This window comes from Netta rufina, assembly GCF_964035555.1.
Source record: "Netta rufina genome assembly, chromosome: 13".
In the NCBI taxonomy this organism is placed as follows: domain Eukaryota; kingdom Metazoa; phylum Chordata; class Aves; order Anseriformes; family Anatidae; genus Netta; species Netta rufina.
Genome location: NC_140136.1, coordinates 11,215,971 through 11,233,605, shown reverse-complemented (window position 1 = coordinate 11,233,605; position 17,635 = coordinate 11,215,971). Strand labels below are relative to the sequence as shown.

The following is a 17,635-nucleotide window of genomic DNA, read 5'->3' as shown; positions in this document are numbered from 1 at the left end:
CAGATTTTTCCCCCTTCAAATCCAAGTCCTCGGGGCACCGCTGGGGGCTGGCGGCGGGGGCAGCACCGACACCGGGCACCTCCCGAGGACCTCGGACCTGCGAGGCCGGCGGGGAAGACGCATTTATTTTCCGCTCACACCCCGTCTGCTCCTTCCCAGCCCGTTCCTGGGACCTTGCCCCTCCCGGCCGGGGCGGCCCCGGGCACAGCCCGAGGGCTCCGGGCCGGGGCTGCCGGTGCGCCCCGGGGCTGGGGGGGGGGAAGGCACCGTCCCCGCCGCCCGTCGGGGGGGGCTTCAGGGGTTGCCGTGGCAACGAGCACCGGGGCGGAGCTCGCCGTTTCCGTCGACCGAGTGCCCGGGAGGGCGGGGACGGGACCGGGAGTGGGACCGGGAGCGGGAGGGGGCGTCCCGCCGGCACCCCGCGCCCGGTGAGCCCCGCGGGGCGGCACCGGCACCGCTACCGGCACCGGCAGCGGCGGGGGGGCCGGGCCGAGCCGAGCAGAACCGGGCCGAGCCGAGCCGAGCATTCCTTTGTCTGCGGGGCTGCGGAGCGCCCAGCTCGGTTCCCCGTTAGCCAGCAGCGGGCGGCGCCGCCGGCACCGGGTTTGGGGCCCCCCGGTGCTCCCGGTGCGGCTCGGCAGGGGCTGGGGCAGGGCGGCGGGGGGGCTGCCGGCGCTGCCCGGAGTCCCGGAGTTTAAAACAAAGCAAAGCCCGGGCGGCCTGGAAGGGGTGCGGAGAGGAGCACGGTAATTACAGGCACGGTTTATGCAACATCCGCTGGGTGCGCTCGGCGAGCCCGGGGCTTTCTGCGCGGCGTCCCCGGGAGGAAAATCCGCAGCGAGGCGACCGGGCACGGGGCTGGGAAGCAGCGGGGACGCGGTGCCGCTTCCAGGGCTCTCCCCGCCGCTGTCCCCTGGGTTTCGGAGTACCTGCGGCCGGAGCCGCGGGCAGCCTGAGCTGGATTTCCTCGCGTTTCCCCGCAGGCGCCGCGGTGTCGCAGTGCTGGGCGCCCCCGTGCCATGCTCACAGCCCGCAGGACCTGGGCTCCGGGACCCCCTGCGGGAGCTGCGTGCAACCGGGACCCTCGGCCAGCCGGTGAGTGCCCGTCGCGCTCAGCCCGCCCGCGCTCACGCCCTTTCTCACACTTGGGCGAGGAGAGGCCGGGAACCAGCACGCCTGCATTTTTCGCATTGCTTTCTAGCACGGGCTGGGGGGGTGAGAAACGGTCTCGGAAGCGGGCGTGAGCTTTAGGCGAGGCGGAGGGTGAGCGGAGCGGTGCCTCGGTTCCCTCCCAGCCCGTGAGTAAGGCAGCCCGGGCAGAAAGGTTAATGTTTCAAATGTAAGAAAGAGACAGGGACGAAGCACGGCAGGGAATGTGCAGGGCTCCTGCTCAGCCTTCAGCTCGCCTCCTCGGAAGGGCTGGCCGTGCCCCCGCGGCACGCAGACCACATCGGTGAGTTCGGCCCCGTGCTCTCTCCCCAAAAAGCTGAGCCACCGTGCAGGCGGGTGGCTGCGTGCTGGGGCCTGCAGCCACTGTCAGGGACAGTGCTTCCCACCGCTGTGGTCCTGGCTTTCCACGGAGGGGCTGAAATGCCCTTTAGGGGCTTTATGCTGCTGTGCTGGCGGTGGTTAACCAGGCACTGCTTGCTGGAAGGAACAGGGATGCTTCTGGGATGGCCACGGCTGTGCCCATCGGGGCATCGGGGTGCTGGACGTGGGGCTTCTCATCCTTCCCGGGAGCGCTGGCTGCGGCTGCCTCCTCCCGTGCCTGGCCGAAGGCAGGGACATGAGCTCAGTGCGTGGCTTTGCCTTTTGTCCGGGCATCTGCAAGCACTTTTGAAATGCTCAGTTTTCACAGCGTGGATGAAATGTTATGGCTAATTAGAGACAAAGACGAAGTGCAGACTGATGAGCTGACTTCTTCAGAGAGCTGAAAGGCGAGGCACTTCTCCATCCAGATGCTGCTTCCAGCTGTGGCCCAAGCGCCTCCTGATGATTTTAGGGGAGAAGCTGCATTAGTGGGATTTTACCTGATTTCTTCCTGCCAGCCAGAGATGCTGTTAGGCTGCCTGCAGCAGGGGTGCTTGAGGCTGGTGGGTGGGAGGGTGCTGGCAGGTGGTTTTGGCTCGGGGTCCTCTTCACTCCCAGGAGTACCCCGCTGTGGGTGTGCAGGGTCCTGTAGGTATTTGAAGAGCTTCCCCTCCCCTGGCCTCAGCACCATGGCTTTGTCCTGGCTCAGTCCTTGCCAGTCACTGTTCCTGTAGCAGATGAGCACACGGACAGCAAAAAAAACTCCTTGAGATCTTGTTTTCCTTCTGATTGACACAAACGCTGTCACCGTGCTTCCTTTTGGGCTTGGTTGCATGACAAATAAAAAAGCATTGGGGGCAGCGGAGTGAGCTCACCCTGGCAGGGTCCGTCTGTCCGGTTTTGGTGATGCAAACGGGGTTTGGCAGCTTTTCAGAGATAGCGTCACAGGAAGCCAAGCGACTGGACAAGGGGCAGAGATGGGAAGGAGATGCCAGTGTCCTGGGGGGGCTGCTGTCAGAGGACAGATCAGGCAGCTGGGGCACTGCAAGGTGGAGCTTGCCTGGGTCTGTCTGCCCTGCAGAGCTCTGTGAGGATGCAGGAGGACCCAGCCCGAACCTCCATTACTGCTGCACAAGTTGTTGGCAGCCAGTCTTACCCTGAAGGGCTCCTTTCTCTATTTAACACTGCCAACATTTTTAGTACTACTGAGGGCTTTTATAGCGCTTGTTCTCTCGGTGAGGCACATGCAGCAAGGAGCCAGCGAGGAGTCTGGCTGCTGGGCACTGCCCAGCACCTCAGCGGGGGCTGCCGAGGCTGGTGGGGCTCCCAGCCACCGTCCCCCACCAGTGGCTTTGGGGAGCACTCTCCCCTTTCAGGACAGCGCAGGCTGGCAGGGAGGAGCTGGGCTGACTGTGTCTGTCCCCATGGGATGTCCACGGTAACTTTTTGCCCTGTCTCAGGACTCAGGCAGGACGTGCTTGTCGCTCGGAGCGAAGAGGAGTTCTCTGCCCAGGTCCCTCTGTTGCCTGTGCTGGTCCAGCATAAAATCTGTGGTGTGAGCTGGCCAGGCTCTGCAAGCCCACGCGGTGTCTGCCTGGCCCTCCAGGTAAGAAGTGCTTGATTCAGTGCAGGGGTGGGCAAACACATCTCAAAAGTGTGCAGCTCTCCCTGCTAGCATGAGTTCCCCAGCAGGGATCAATACCCAGACACCTCAACAGCCTGCACCTGGCTGGGCCTGGCAAATGAGCGTGCATCCCGCATCCTGCCTGGCTCCACAGGGAGCATGGATGTATGTGGCAGCACTGCCCAGCACTATTCGAGGCAGTGTGAAGGCTTCCCCCTCTCAGCCCTTTTCATAACAGTTCCTTGTGGCCCTTTGCTTTAGTCCTCACATGTTGCGCTGGCGAGGGATGTGGTGTGGAAAGAGTGTCCCAGCTCTCTGGAAAGTCTGAAGGCATCGAAAATGCTGGGGAAAAACCCAGAGTAATGTTTTCTGTACTGTTCCTGGGCTAGGTAGCTGGAAGAAGTCCAGGCAGGATGGGGATCACTGCCTGCCCCATGCCAGGGTTTGCCAGGAGGAGGAGGAAGAGGAGAGCCAGTGGAGGGCGGGCAGTGGCAGAGGACAGTGTCCTGACATCAGGATCCTGCCTGTATTGCTGTCACCAGTTCATTTTGGACTTCAGGCAACCCATTTAAATTTTCCTCCTTTGAAAAGAAGGAAAACACCTTGTTATCTCACAGCGGCCTTGAATGAGACTTGAATTCCCTCCAGCAGAAGCCTTCTGGAGCTTCAAGTGAAAGACACCTCAGAAATGCAGCTGCTCCAGTCTTGGCTCCTGCCTGGGTGCTGCTGCTGCCTCCTAAATCATTTCAGAAGCATGTTGTGTGTAATGAGTATTCACTGCGGTGCATTTGCCAGGGTGAGACGTGCTTCTTTGATGTTGCTCACTGGCAGGTGATGCCACGTGCTCCTAGATAAGGTATAAGTAAGAAAAGGAACTTTTGACCGGGATGGGGGAACAATAATGCAAGCTCAGCTGATCAGTGACATACCTTTGCAGATGCATCCACTCCACTAAAGCTTTTTTTAATGACGGCATTAAAAATAGATTTTTTTTTCCTTCAATCCAATGAATGCAGATTCGTACAATAGACCCAGATTTTTTTATTTTTTTTGTTACCTTCCCTGTATTCTTTTTCCCTCTCTCCCTCCAGATTTCTTCTTCAGTTTTACCAGAACTAGAAGCCATGCTCCATCTCACGGGTTGCCTCTCACTGGCACTTCGTGGCAAGTGAGCAAGGGCTTGCAAGTGAGAAACGAACACGTAGTGGGACCTGCTGGGGCAGAGCCCAGGGGTGCTTGTGCTTCACGTGAGCTGGCACAATGTTTCATAAAGGCCCCAGAACTTCATGTTCAATGCTGTGCGCAAGCCACAGCCTTTCTCTAAGGCCACGTAGAATATAGACAACTGAATGATCAAGCTGATGGAAACAGTTGTTTATGGGCAGATCTGCGGGCAACTTGATAAGTTCATCTTGACAAAAATACTCTGGAGAGTAGAGCTGTGGAGCAATCTAATGATGCTTTGCAGTGCCCAAGCAATGGGGAGAGGACCTGTGAGTGGTTTGGAAGGCCAGGCATCACTGCAGCCTCCTGACGCTGACATCCCCTTGAGGGGATGGGGTCCCGGGGTGTCTCGCAGACCCACAGCAGGTCACTGGAGCTGGCTGGGACAAAGCAGCAGGAGAGGGATGGAGGAGCCAGTCTGCATCAAGCCCTGACAGGCCAGAGGGGTTGGAGGAATCAGAGCGCTGCTCCTGGCACTCGCTGTGCTGATCTAATTCTGGCTTACATTTGGTTTTTGTCCCCATCTTTCTTATCAGCTTGACTCTCAAAGCTGCAGTCACAGGCACTCCCAGCCTGCAGCTGTAGGTCAGCACTGCCTGCTGCAGTCAAGGGCTTTGGCTTTTCCCTGCCGTGACCAGTCCCACTTTTCCGTCCTCTGCCACCTGTTCTGTGCTCATGCCTCCCAAAAAACTCAGTGAAACTCCGGCTGCCAGCGGGTGCCTCAGCAGGGCCCCCACACACACCTGGGGAGCGTACCAGATTTTAGGGTCAGGGCGATGAGGCAGCCCTGGTGGGATGGTGCAGAGAGGTCAGCATGGGGTGGACAGGAGTCACAGGAGCCTGTTTGTTCTCATGGGTGCAGGTCTTGTCGCAGCAGGGCTGGTGCCCATCCCTGACGGAGGCTACGGAGGAGCCACCAGCATCTCCCCACGAGCTGGCCACCACCGCGCCAGGGCAAGCAGCCTGCACCATGAACCTGGAGAAAGCCGGTGAGGGGACATGGGGCATGTGGCCAGGGCAGAGGGCTGTGTGCCTGCTGGGGGGGACACACGTTGTGGGACTCTCCCCATCCCACATGCAAACAGGAGCACAGCAGTGCTCCCCAGGTGACGGGGGTGTCCCCATGCGCACCCCTGGGGCTCTAAAGCTTCCCTGCTCATCACCAGCCTGGAGGTGAAGGTTGCTCCTGCTTTGCAGGGCACTGTGGTGGTGATGGCTGGGGAGAAACAGCCGTGGAAATGCGCGCAGCAGGCGTGGCTGTGCCAGGATGGGTTAATCCCCGTGGTTTCCCATCTGGCTCCATCAGGACTCAGTTGCCCGGGCTTGTTGGGGCTCATCCTGGTGAGGGAGCTGCTCCTGCGCATGGCCCCGCTGTGGCTGGGCTCCCTCTGTGGGCAGATGGCTGGTGGGGAGGGAGAGGGATGCAGGAGGAGGGGAGCCTGCATGGAAATGGTACTAGGCAGAGGCCTGGAGACGGCTTTCTTTCCAAGTGCACTTCAAAGTGTGTTGGAAAGCAAGAGGGAGCTGGCCATGGCCCTGTAGCTGCTGGTACTAAGGTCAGACCCATCTGTCTGCTGGTGGCAGAGGTAATGTGGACCCGGCCGCTGTCTCTGCTCCCACAGATGCTTTTGCAGCAGCAGTGTGTTGGAGTCAACATCCAAGGTGCCCGTATAATTTTAGTTCAGCTTCCATTATATCTGTGTATGACGATGCAGTCTTTAATAACACGATCACATACTGTTTTTCCACTGGCACCTGCTCATTCAGAAAAAAAAAAAAAAAAAAAAAAAGGATGTGGTGCTGCAGGATGATTCAGAGCGCGGTAGTAAAAGCAGTCGTTAACCGTGTGAGGCAGCAGCGTGTCACCAGGCAGCAGGGCTGGGTCACGGCACGTCCACGCGCGGCAGCCTCCGGGGCGGCGCTGACAGGCTCTGTGCCGTGGCACAGGATGCTCTGAGGGCATCGGTGGGGCTGCTGCTGGACGTGCCAAGCGTGGTTCGTGTGGGGCAGTCCCTGCCTGCCTTCTCTGTGGGGCATTCTTGAGCCTTGGCGGTGTCTCAGGGTCCCTGTGGCAGGGTTTGCTGTTTGCCCAGCCAGCTGGGGTTGGTGCTGAGCGCTCCATGACCGTGTCCAAGCTGTGCACGGGGCATGTCTCAGCACGATGTCGCTCATCTCAGCATAACATCACATCCCTCTGTCTCAAATGACAGTGTGCTGGTGTCACACTCACGTAGCTTTGCCGGCATGGTGGCAGGCAGACCCTGGACATGCGGTGCCACTGTGAGTCCCCTTCCCCACCACAACCCACGGTGGTCTCTCCCTGTAGGCAGTCCCTGGCTGGCTGCTCCCAACCCGCCTGTGCTTGCTCCCACTGCAGGGGGCAGGTTTTGCAGTGGGAAGCGCGCCAGCCTGCCGGCCCCACGTCCCTTCCCCGTGATCCAGAAGGTGGTGGCATCCATGGCGCACCTGCAGGAGGAGAAGCTGCGGCTGCAGGAGGAGCTGCTGGCTCTGCAGGAGAAACTGGCTGCCCGGAAGACCGAGGAGCTCGCCGTCTCTGTCCAGCTACAAGGGCAGGTATGGCATGGCTGGGGGCGTGGGGGGCACCATCTGGGTTTCCAGTTGCAGATTGCGACTCGGTGGAGTGCAGGATTTTTGGTGCTCTTGCATGCACCAGCTGAGGCAGCACCTTTGGCAAGAGATGCACCCGGTGCCTGGGTGAGCAGCAGGGCCCTGCTGTGGTCAGCTCACAGGGTTGGCAATGATCTGGGTGTCAGGAGCTTCTGAGCAGCTTCTGTGGCTGCCCAGCGCTTGGCCAAGCAGCTCTGTGCCTTCCTTGCAATGCTTGCACTGTGCTTTCCTTGCAGTGCTTGCAGCCCCTAACTGGCACCACTGAGGCACTGCGGGGTGCCTCATCCTGGCAGGAAGGGGCTGCACCAGCCCGGGGAGCTGCAGAGCTCTGGCTCCCCACTGCAAGAAATCTGCATCAGGACAAGCTTGTAAAACCAACCCAGCAGATTACTTTTAGTGATTTTCAAAAGTCAGGAAGTGAGAAGTGACCATGAAGGCAGAGTTGAATGCTTCAGAGGAGGAAAGTGGTGAAGGGATCAGGTTGTGTCAAGCAGAGTGTAAAAAATATTTGAGTCAGTGCAAAATCATTGCCGTGCCTCTGTGGTCAGAAACCCTGTCTCAGCGGCGGTGAGCTGACCCTTAAATATTTCCTGCGCCAGTTCAGACGCAGCTCTTGGTGCAAGGACCTTGCTCATTACAGGGAGATTGAAATCCAGGGCTGCTAATAAAGGGATTTGCATGTGGATGTTGTGGAAGCTATTATAGTCAGGTTTTGCTTGTTCCACTGGTGTCAAAAAGGTGGATGTAATTGTCCTGGATCTGGTTGGCATAGTCTGCATGACACAAGCGTGAGCACCGTCAGGATCCGGCCGGCCCTCCATCGGCTAGCTCACTGGCGCAGGAGAGGCAGCTGGTGGGGCCGAGGACGCACGGTGCAGGGCAAACGCCAGCCAAAGCACAGCCTGAAACTGGATTACAAAGGCTCGGGGATGGCCGGGCCATGCCTCTGGCCGGATCTGACAACCAAGGAGTCCCTGTTGCCTCCGGAGAGCAGGATGCACCCAGAGATGTCGGAGGAGGTAGGGGACGGAGTGTCTTGGGGTGCTGCTCATGCTGGGAGCAGCTCCTCACCTGCATGAGCTTTCTGCTGGGCAGCCCATGGCTGGGTGCGCTGCTGGCCAGCACCTTCCCAGCTCTGTGGCTTGGGTTTTTTTTGCTCTTAACGATGTGTTTGTCCGCGAGTCTTTGGGAGGGCGGCTCTGTGCGCGCCTGGCAAGGAGCTGGGGCTGGGAGCACGCAGAGAGAGCGGCCCTGGGGTGGCGGGCAGGCTGCTCACTGCGCGTGTCCTTGAGATGCACCCAAGCTGGAGGGGTGGTTTCCTTGTCCCTCCCCTCCCAAACACAGTTAAACTTCAGTGAGAAAGGGATGTGAGACGCTGGAGTGCGGGCTGAGATGAGGACATTAATATTTTTAAATATTTTAATACTGTAGCTTACTGGATGTGGGAATCAGGTTTTCCGACTCAATCTGAGAGGATGGGTGAGATGGTGCCGCTGTGCTTGCTGCTTGCTCTGCTTCCCCTGGTGTGGATCAGCCACGCTGTAGGGGTCCCAGGTCCCCACGGGGATCCCAACTCCAGCAGGGAGCAGCCGGGTGCCGAGCTGAGCTGGCAGCACCTTTGCGGGCACACAGGGCTGCGTGGGGGGTGCTCCCCAGCAGCTGGCTGTGTTGCCGTCTCCGCAAGGGAGTGGCTTAATAACTTATCATAATTAATTACAGCACAATGTGAGCACATTTGCATTTGTTATAAATCAGCAGTTTCTAAATTATGGTCCGTGGAGGCCTGGTTGTTTAGAGAAGGCTGGTTACTCAGATGAGGCAACAGCCTCCTGCTCTCTGGGCGGGGGATTTGGCAGCGCGGTGGTTTCTTGCTGCCTCCTCCAGGCTCAGGGAGACCGACTGGAAGTCTGGGGGACAACAGCAGCGAAGTGTGCAGCCAGGCCTGGCACCCCCAGGGCAAGTTTTGGGGAGGTGTCGATGCTCCTCTGTTGGTGCAGCCGCCAGCTCTGGGGTAGTGGGCTGAGGATGGGTGCTTGGTGCGGGGCACAGAGCACACAGCAAACCCCTTGAAACAAAGCCTGCAGCTTCCTGCAAGGCTGCTGGCTTTGCAGAGCACTTGCTGCAGCAGTTAATGAGTAACTGCAGTGATATTTTTTCAGGAGCCTCTCTGCAGCAGGGAGGAAAGAGCTGGGAGAGATGGAAACCTCCGGTTCCCTGCACAAAAAAAAAAAAAAAAAAAAAAAAAAAAAAAAAAAAAAAGATTTTCTGAAATCTGCCTGTTTTTTGGGGAAGGGCAGGATGGTCCCCAACATGAGAGGCAGATCAAGTGACGACATGGTGGGGAGCATCCTCCCACTCATGATACTGAGATACACAGGCTTCTGGAGGAGCTCCTGCTCCCTCTTGTTCTCAAGATAACTTTCCTAGAAAGAAAAAGCAGTAATAAAAGAGAAGGCAAAGTCAAGCCATGTTGCAAGGGCAGGACAAGGTACTTCTGGTTCTCTAAACACAGCTGTGAATAGGTCTTTATTTTTTTTCTTTCGAAAGATGTTGCTATTTTTTTAATAATGGTTTCTGCTAATACTCGACGTGGACAAATTATACCTGTGGTATAACTGAGAAGCAAGCCTTTCATTAACGTTTGTTTTAATCAGCTCGTGTGAATCAGGCTCTCAGAGCAAGGCAGAAAATGAGGGTGCACAGAAGGTGCGATGAAGGATATTGGGAGGAGAAACCCTTCCCAGGGAAGTAGTGCAGCACAGCTGTGCGTTTTGGCACCCGGCAGTGGAGGCGGTGTGCCCAGGGCACAGCTCTGCCCCGTGCCGCAGCCTGGGAGCCAAAACGCTCCCGAGAGAGCACGGGGGGAGAGGGCTGGGGGCTGGCAGCGTGGGGGCTGCTCTGACAGCAGCCAAGAAACGGCAGAAGTCCCCTCCCGGCTGACCTGGCCTGTGTTGGCAGGTTGAAAACTTGAAGGCGAATCTCCTGGACCAAGCCCAGGAAATCAGCAGGCTGCGCTCAGAGCTGGTGAGCTCGCCGGTGTTGGGGTTGGCTGCGTTCCCCTTGTCCCCAGGGGTTGGGGCGGTAGGTCTTTGGGGTGAGGTGCCAGCTGAGGAAGGGGTCTCGGCACCTGGGGTCAGATCAGCAGCATGGCTGTCTGGCCCCAACCCCTCCAGGAGCTGCAGTGGGGGTCCTGCTGCCATTTACATGTGCCAAGAGAGAAGAATTGAGGGCTGTTTGTTTCTGTGGGACTTTCTTACTGATGCAACACCACAACTGGCAGCACCGGGGCACTTTGGGCAAAGACTCCCTGCCACCACCCCACGGCAGGCAGCAAAATCCCCTGGGTCAGGGGGGCTCCAGCCGTGGGGGCTCCCCGTCACAGGCTCAGCCTCTCCCCCCAGCAGGGTGGCACAGACCTGGAGAAGCACCGGGACCTGCTGGCGGCTGAGAACGAGCGCTTGCGGCAGGAGATGAAGGCCCGTGAGGGGGAGCTGCGGGAGCTGCGGCGGCAGCAGGCGCAGTGCAGGGGCTGCACCCACCTCCAGGTGAGTCCCTGGTGGCGGCGATGCCGGTGGGACCGCGGGTGTTGGTGGGCACGGCGGCCTCAGCTGAGCTCTTTTGGGACTAGGAGAACGCCGTGCTGCAGGAGCGGCTGTCCCAGCTGCAGCGGGAGGCAGAGGAGGCACGGGCCAAGCTGGCGGAGCTGGACGTGGAGGTGCAGCAGAAGACGAACCGCCTGGCTGAGGTGGAGCTGCGGCTCAAGGACTCGCTGGCCGAGAGAGCCGAGGAGGAGGAGCGGCTCAGCCGGCGGCTGCGGGACAGCCAGGAGACTATCGCCAGCCTCAAGTCGCAGCCCCAGCAGATAAAGGTGAGCACTGTGGGGCTCTGCACCGGTTCCTTGAGCTGGCCGGGACTGTCTCCTGCCTGGGCAAGGGGAGACAGGCTGGGTGTGTGATTGTGTCTGGTGGGGGCTGCCAATCCCACCCGGCCTGAGCGCCTTGGTGGTGCTGTGCTGCTCTGAAGTGCAGCCTTCTTTGTAAATTAGCCCTACGGGGGCAATGCCAGCTCTGTCCCGGCCCTCAGGCGCTGCTGGACAGGCAGCCCTGGCCCTTGGCGCAGCGTCTCCGGGTGGTTTCCCTCAGTACATCATCAAGACAGTGGAGGTGGAGTCAACCAAGGCAAAGCAGGCCTTGTCAGAGAGCCAGTCCCGAAACCAGTACCTGCAGGAGCAGGTGGGGATGCAGAGGCAGGTGCTGAAGGAGATGGAGCAGCAGCTGCAGAGCTCCCAGAAGACAGCAGCTCAGCTCCGGGCCCAGGTACGGGTAGCCAGCCGAAGCAGTGCGATGGCTGTAAACCAGACGTGAAGCCACTGCAACACCCGCATCATGCTTCACCTCGGCTGGGTGCCCGAGCGTGCCGTGCTGCGGTGGGCTGCGTGGTGCCGCAGGGGGTGCATCACCCTACCAACCCCCCTCCCAGATTGCAATGTATGAGTCTGAGCTGGAGCGGGCCCACGGGCAGATGCTGGAGGAAATGCAGGCGATGGAGGATGAGAAAAATCGTGCCATCGAAGAGGCGTTTTCCCGTGCCCAGGTGGAGATGAAGGCGGTGCATGAAAACCTGGCAGGTGAGGAGGGCGTCGGGCTTGTGGTGTTCGTGGGGCTGGGGCCATCCATGGTCACCCACACTCAGGTTGTGCCCACAGGTGTCCGGACCAACCTGCTGACGCTGCAGCCAGCGCTGCGTACCCTCACCCACGACTACAACAGCCTGAAGAGGCAGGTCCGGGACTTCCCCCTGCTCCTCCAGGAGACCCTGCGGAGCGCCAGGGCTGAGGTGAGCTCAGGGTTGGCCCTGCTGCTCCCCCCTCCGCTCCCCACATGGAGCAGTAGCAGTGCAAGGGGGTCGCTGAGCCACCGTCCTCTCACCCAGATCGGCCAGGCCATTGAGGAGGTGAACAACACCAACCGGGAGCTGCTGCGGAAGTACCGCCGAGAGCTGCAGCTCCGCAAGAAGTGCCACAATGAGCTGGTGCGGCTGAAAGGTGCATGGGGAGGTGGCTGATCCTGGCAGGGGGCCTGCACCCCGCCCCGGTGGCCTTGGGAAGATGCTGGGTCAGGCGGTGCTCGTCCCACCCAGTGCTCGGTGGCATCTCAAGGTGCTGCGGGGCGGTGAGGTGCACCGGGGCCAACGCTGTCTCTGCTCCCCACCAAGGAAACATCCGCGTCTTCGGCCGGGTCCGTCCCATCACTAAGGAGGACGGTGAGGGTCCGGAGGCGGCCAACGCGGTGACGTTCGATGCCAACGATGATGCCGTCCTTCACCTCCTGCACAAGGGGAAGCAGGTGTCCTTTGAGCTGGACAAGGTCTTTCCGCCACAGGCGTCCCAGGAGGAGGTGGGTGCTGTCACCTCTGCGCCCACGTGCTGCTGTCAGCGGCAGCTCTGACATCTCAGAGGGATGTGGGCACCTCCTTAATGCTCCCTGCTCCACCACAGGTGTTTCAAGAGGTTCAGGCCCTGGTTACTTCCTGCATTGATGGCTACAATGTCTGCATATTTGCCTATGGACAGACAGGGGCAGGAAAAACATACACGATGGAGGTGACTTTGCCTGGCTTTGTCTTCCTCTTCTTCCTCGGTTTGCTGTCCCATGTTGCCCTCTGTGCCCTGCGTCTTGGTGCTGTCGCTTACCCAGGCTGGCCGTTTAGGTCAATCCTGGGGTGAATTGGGGATGTGGCCATGTGGAGGCTCCCCGCCTTGCCCCAGCTCTGCCCGTGCCCTGCTTGGTCTCTGCATCCCCAGCTCACAGTGGCTGTTGCTGCAGCTTCTGGGCTTTACTTCTGCTTTGCTGCAACAGAAAAAAACAAACAACAACAACAACAACATACAACGGGTTATTTCTTACCCCTCTTTCTTGCCCGATTTATCAGGGAACCTCTGCAAACCCGGGGATCAACCAGCGGGCCCTGCAGCTGCTCTTCTCTGAGGTGCGGAGCAAGGCATCCGACTGGGACTACGCCATCACCGTCAGCGTGGCTGAGATTTACAACGAGGCACTCAGGTACTCTGGGAGCTGAGGCAGCTGAACATTTTCTGCTGGGGGGTGCTGTGCTGCTCTGTTTTTTACCTCCACGGGGCACAGGCACGGCACTTGGGAGCCAGCTCTTGCATCTCAGTCTCAGGGCCTTAGGCCCTGGGTTTGGCCATGTAAGGATTTTTATTTATTTATTTATTTTCCCCAGCACATGCCGCTCGTTCAAAGAGCTTGTCTGGGACCACTCCCAGCTCCCTCCTCCCTTGAGCTTCTTCTGCTTATATGGGCTCCCTCTGGCTCTGACTCCTGCGTTGTCTTCCTCTGGCGGGTTTTGAAACGCCTCCCCCGTGCCCCTGGCTCCCCGGCCTCTGGCTGTTATATTTAGAAGCTGCTCGCTGGGAGCCGAGAGAATGAGAAACATTTTCCTTCCCTGCCCGCGGCCCTGCCTGGATGCTGGCAGTGGGAGGCAGCTGGGAGCTGCAGGGGGGGGGATGGCAGCAGCCACTGCTCTCGGGGACCAGCAGAGGCCCTAGCAAAGATGCCCCAAGCGCACATCTGCTCCTTGTCACATACCTGGCGGGCACACAGGAAAGCAGCGGGGACAGAGAGGGATGAGATCTGTAAATAGGCTGTGAAATATCTCAGGAGGAAGTGGTTCCCACAGAGCTGGAGCAGGGTACTGGGGGCACTGGCAGTGCGGGTGCGCAGGCAGCGTGGCACACAGCAGGGTGTGTGGGGGGGATACATGCCTGCGGGGCAGTAATGGGTGCTCCTTTCCAGGGACTTGCTGGGGAAGGAGCCCCAGGAGAAGCTGGAGATCAAGCTGTGCCCCGACGGCAGCGGGCAGCTCTATGTGCCCGGGCTGACCGAGTTCAGGGTGCAGAGCGTGGAGGACATCAACAAGGTGAGGGGAGCGGGGGAGTGGCACCGAGTTACTGTGCAGCTCCCCCTTAGGAGGGCTTCAGGGCATGCTAGCGTTTGCCCCTGGGGTCACAGCAACACCAGGAGGGAGCTGGAAGGCCTGCTGGGGTCTCTATGATGTTACCCCAGGTTCAGAAGCATTTCCGAAGTGCTGGGGAGTGAGAGAGCCCAGAATAGACCCCTGGGTGGGATACAGCCGACACCCTGCTGTGAGACAAGCAGCAGTACTTTCCATGAGTTGCAGGGGTGTTAAAAATAAATTTGTGGGGCCTGGGTGGCTGGGGGGAGGATTAACAGGATACCAACCACCACTGGTTTGTCCTGGCTGCCATTCACCACCTGCCTCCAATGCATCACTGGGGTTGAGGCCGGACAGCACTCATCACCCTGATGGACTTGGGCACCTTTCAGAGCTCTCTAGATGCAGGGGCAGGGGCTGTGAAGGGCTTGGGGCAGGCCTGGCCTGACTGTCTCTCTGCCCCAAGGTCTTTGAGTTTGGCCATGTCAAGCGGGTGACAGAGTGCACCAACCTGAACGAGCACAGCTCCCGCTCTCACGCCCTCCTCATCGTCACTGTCCACGGCCTGGACCGCAGCACGGGGCTGCGCACCACAGGTGGGTACTGGACCCATCACCAGAGCATCTGGATGGGGGCTGGCAGCACTGCCAAAAGCTGTGGTGTGGCTCTGTGCTCCCAGGGAAGCTGAACCTGGTGGACCTGGCGGGCTCGGAGCGCGTTGGGCGGTCGGGCGCAGAGGGCAGCCGGCTCCGCGAGGCGCAGTACATCAACAAGTCGCTATCAGCACTGGGGGACGTGATCTACGCCCTGCGCTCCCGGCAGGGCCACGTGCCCTTCCGCAACTCCAAGCTGACCTACCTGCTGCAGGACTCGCTCAGCGGGGACAGCAAGACCCTCATGATGGTGCAGGTAGGGGCCGGGGACCAGGGCCTGCGTGGCGTGGGCATCGGCTGATGGGAGCCATTTCACCCTGCTGGGGACGGGGCTCACCTTTTCCTGCTGCCGGGCCTGATCCCTCCCTCCCTGTGGGAATGCAGATGCCATCCCCGTCAGCATGGCGTGCCATGTAGGAGTTTCCCTGTCTCCTCTTGACAGAAAGGCTCTGGGAGCTCCATCCTTGCCCTCTGCCCCCAGCCCCTCTGAATGCCTGCAGCCGCACCAAGCACTGTTGGGGGATGCACGAACTGCTGTAGTTTCCTTGGCTATCCCTAAAGCAGGGGCAGTTGGTGACAGGGATATCTGTCTGGCTCAGATGATAGCTCGGGTGCAGATGCACAGGGCTGTCTCAGGAGCGGCAAGTTAATAATAGCACGACCCCAGCATTTGTGGCATTTGCCGTGCTCGAGAGCTGGGGCAGGAGAGCCTGGGAAGGGGGTGGGTGGCTGGTGGGCTGACATGCTGCTGCTCCTGCTGACTGCAGGTCTCCCCCGCCGAGAAGAACACCAGTGAGACACTGTGTTCCCTGAAGTTCGCCGAGAGGGTTCGCTCCGTGGAGCTCGGCCCCATCTCACGCAAGGCTGAGCTGGCATCCTGGCCCAGCCAGGAGCAGCTGGAGGTAACCAAGGTGCTGCTGGCACCCTTTCTCTCCGGCTGTCCCCGAAGCACGAGCTGACTGACGGCCACATCTCATCTTTTCCCCAGGGTGACGCGCCGGGGACCTCAGTATCCTCCAGCCGGGGCCACGCGTCGCCCAGCCCAGGACCACCCAGTGGCCGTGCTACCTCCATCCGCAGGAAGCTCCAGACCTCAGGTGGGTGCTGGGGGGCATCACGGCCCCCGCTCCACGTCCCTGCTGCTCCTGACCAGCATCCCTCTGGCAGAGGAGGCTCCCACCACCAGCCTCGTCCCAGCCAGCTGCTGGCAGTCAACCTGTGTAGTGGAGCTAGCTGATCTGCAATCAGCTCGTTAACTGATGGCTAATTAGCTGGTTTGGACTTCCCCAAGAGCACCCTGTCACAGCACAGGGCAATGCAGGGTTGCAAAGCCTCTGCGGGCAGCTCTGGCTGTGCGTGGGACATCCGGGGCAGCGATGTTGTGGGGCAGCAGCAGTGCCCCCAGCTTGACCCTCTCTTCCCTTCAATTTCAGCCTGAATTAGGGGCAGCTGTGGCTGCCAGGTGAGTGTATGCGGCTGGGAGCCGGTGGAGGGCTCTGCTTCGGCCTGGCTTACCAGCAAGGGCAGGTGTGCTGGGCTGCACCACTTGCAGGGATGCTCGCGGGACCAGCTCACGCGGGGCCTGCTGAAACACCGCTGGCGAGGGCTTGGGCTTGGGCTGTGATGGCCACAGCCTTGGCCTGGCGTGACCCTCGCATGTCTGTCTCCCCCCAGGGAAGCTGAGGCCAGTCCCTGTGTGACAGGTGCTGGCTTCTAGCACCAGGCCTGCTACAAAACTGGGCTGCTTGCTGGAGAGCTGTCTGCTGGCTGGAGAGGGTGAAGGCTTTGGTGCGCTCCCCTCGCCCACCTCAGTGCCCCAGACCCACCAGGATCCGTGACCGGGGGTAGTGGCATCCCTTCCTGCTGCGGCACCTCTTCCCATGAGACATGCAGCTCTGTGACTTCTTTCTTGCTGGACGGATGCTTTTAGCCAGGATGGGGAGTGGGAAGCTGCTGGGTGCTCCCTCCACCTCTCCAGCTTTTTTAGGACAGTTGTGGGATCTGGCTGGAGGGATCAGAACTGCACACAAGCTGGAGCTGAGCCGGGATGCTGCTGCTATGGGAGCCTGGCACCATCCTGAGGTACAGAATGAGGCACGGGGTGCGCTTGGCGGTGCTGGGCCTCCCAGAAACAAGGTTCTACCCTGCTTCGTGTTACGGCCAGGCACCTACCCAGCATCTTCTGGAGCAGCACTTCTGATATTTGAAGCCAGAAGAAGCCCAGCAACTCCTTTCCCCATCGGTTTCAAGCCCTGTTGTTGCACAAAGGGCCGTGCGTGCACCAAACTGCTGGGGTCCCATGCTGGCCCCCCCAGGCTGCTCCAGACGGAGGGAAGAGCAGGCGCAGGTCTGCCCCTGTTTTGCGGCAGCTGTGTGGTCTTAGCAGTCTTGAAGGAAGCTATTGTAAAGTTATTTAACAGTTGTCTTCTCAAGAGCGATCACAGTGTGGTCAAGGTGAAAGTGTTTGAAATATTTATATCCCGTTTACATGGTCGTGGAATGAAGAACAAGTGCGAAACAAACCTCCAGCCCAGGCTTATTAGCTTACTTGTTGTGACAGCAGCTGGTGGGGTCGGGGGGAGGCAGCACAAGAGCCTGCACCCCTCCTGGGACAGCCAGCCCCAGGTCGCTTCCTCCTCCAGCAAACGCCTGACTGGATCCTTCCTGCCATAGCCATCTCCTGTCACAATTCCACGCTGTATTCTTAAAAAGAAAAAAAAAAAAGGGAAAAAAATAAATCTAGTCTTTTGTAAGAGTAGATTTTTCTATGTATTTTAATTTAAGAAAAAAACATGTTTTATAACGAAACTTATATTAAATGAACTGTTAAAGCCAGTCCTCTTGTGCTGCTGTTATTTCCCTGGAGGGTGTTTGAGCCTTGTTCTGTGAGGGTGCTTGCTCCCTCCATACTCGTGCAGTATCTCCTTTGGTGCTCTGCTGGAAAAACCCGGTAACTCCATCGTCTTCCACCTGTTTTCGGGCAGACAGGAGCTGCTCCAGC

General features: G+C 59.4%; 1 protein-coding gene across 3 annotated transcripts; it reads left to right on the top strand.

The window, feature by feature from the left end:
* Positions 1-794: 794 nt before the first annotated feature.
* Positions 795-17,331, top strand: KIFC3 (kinesin family member C3). 3 transcript variants are annotated; one of them, XM_084294532.1, is made up of 19 exons: positions 795-1,095; positions 2,991-3,136; positions 5,241-5,367; positions 6,756-6,952; positions 10,408-10,551; positions 10,635-10,874; positions 11,149-11,322; positions 11,486-11,633; positions 11,712-11,842; positions 11,939-12,050; positions 12,221-12,402; positions 12,504-12,608; positions 12,938-13,068; positions 13,822-13,945; positions 14,448-14,577; positions 14,661-14,890; positions 15,402-15,536; positions 15,623-15,731; positions 16,309-17,331. In XM_084294532.1, exons 1-19 carry the CDS (start codon positions 1,020-1,022, stop codon positions 16,332-16,334), a joined length of 2,667 nt encoding a protein of 888 aa, XP_084150658.1. In that variant the 5' UTR covers positions 795-1,019; the 3' UTR covers positions 16,335-17,331. The 3 variants fall into 3 exon arrangements, with proteins under 3 accessions (XP_084150658.1, XP_084150656.1, XP_084150657.1); XM_084294530.1 differs by having other exon boundaries at positions 11,712-12,050; XM_084294531.1 differs by lacking the exon at positions 16,309-17,331 and adding an exon at positions 16,068-16,153 and having other exon boundaries at positions 11,712-12,050.
* The last annotated feature ends 304 nt before the right edge of the window (positions 17,332-17,635 follow it).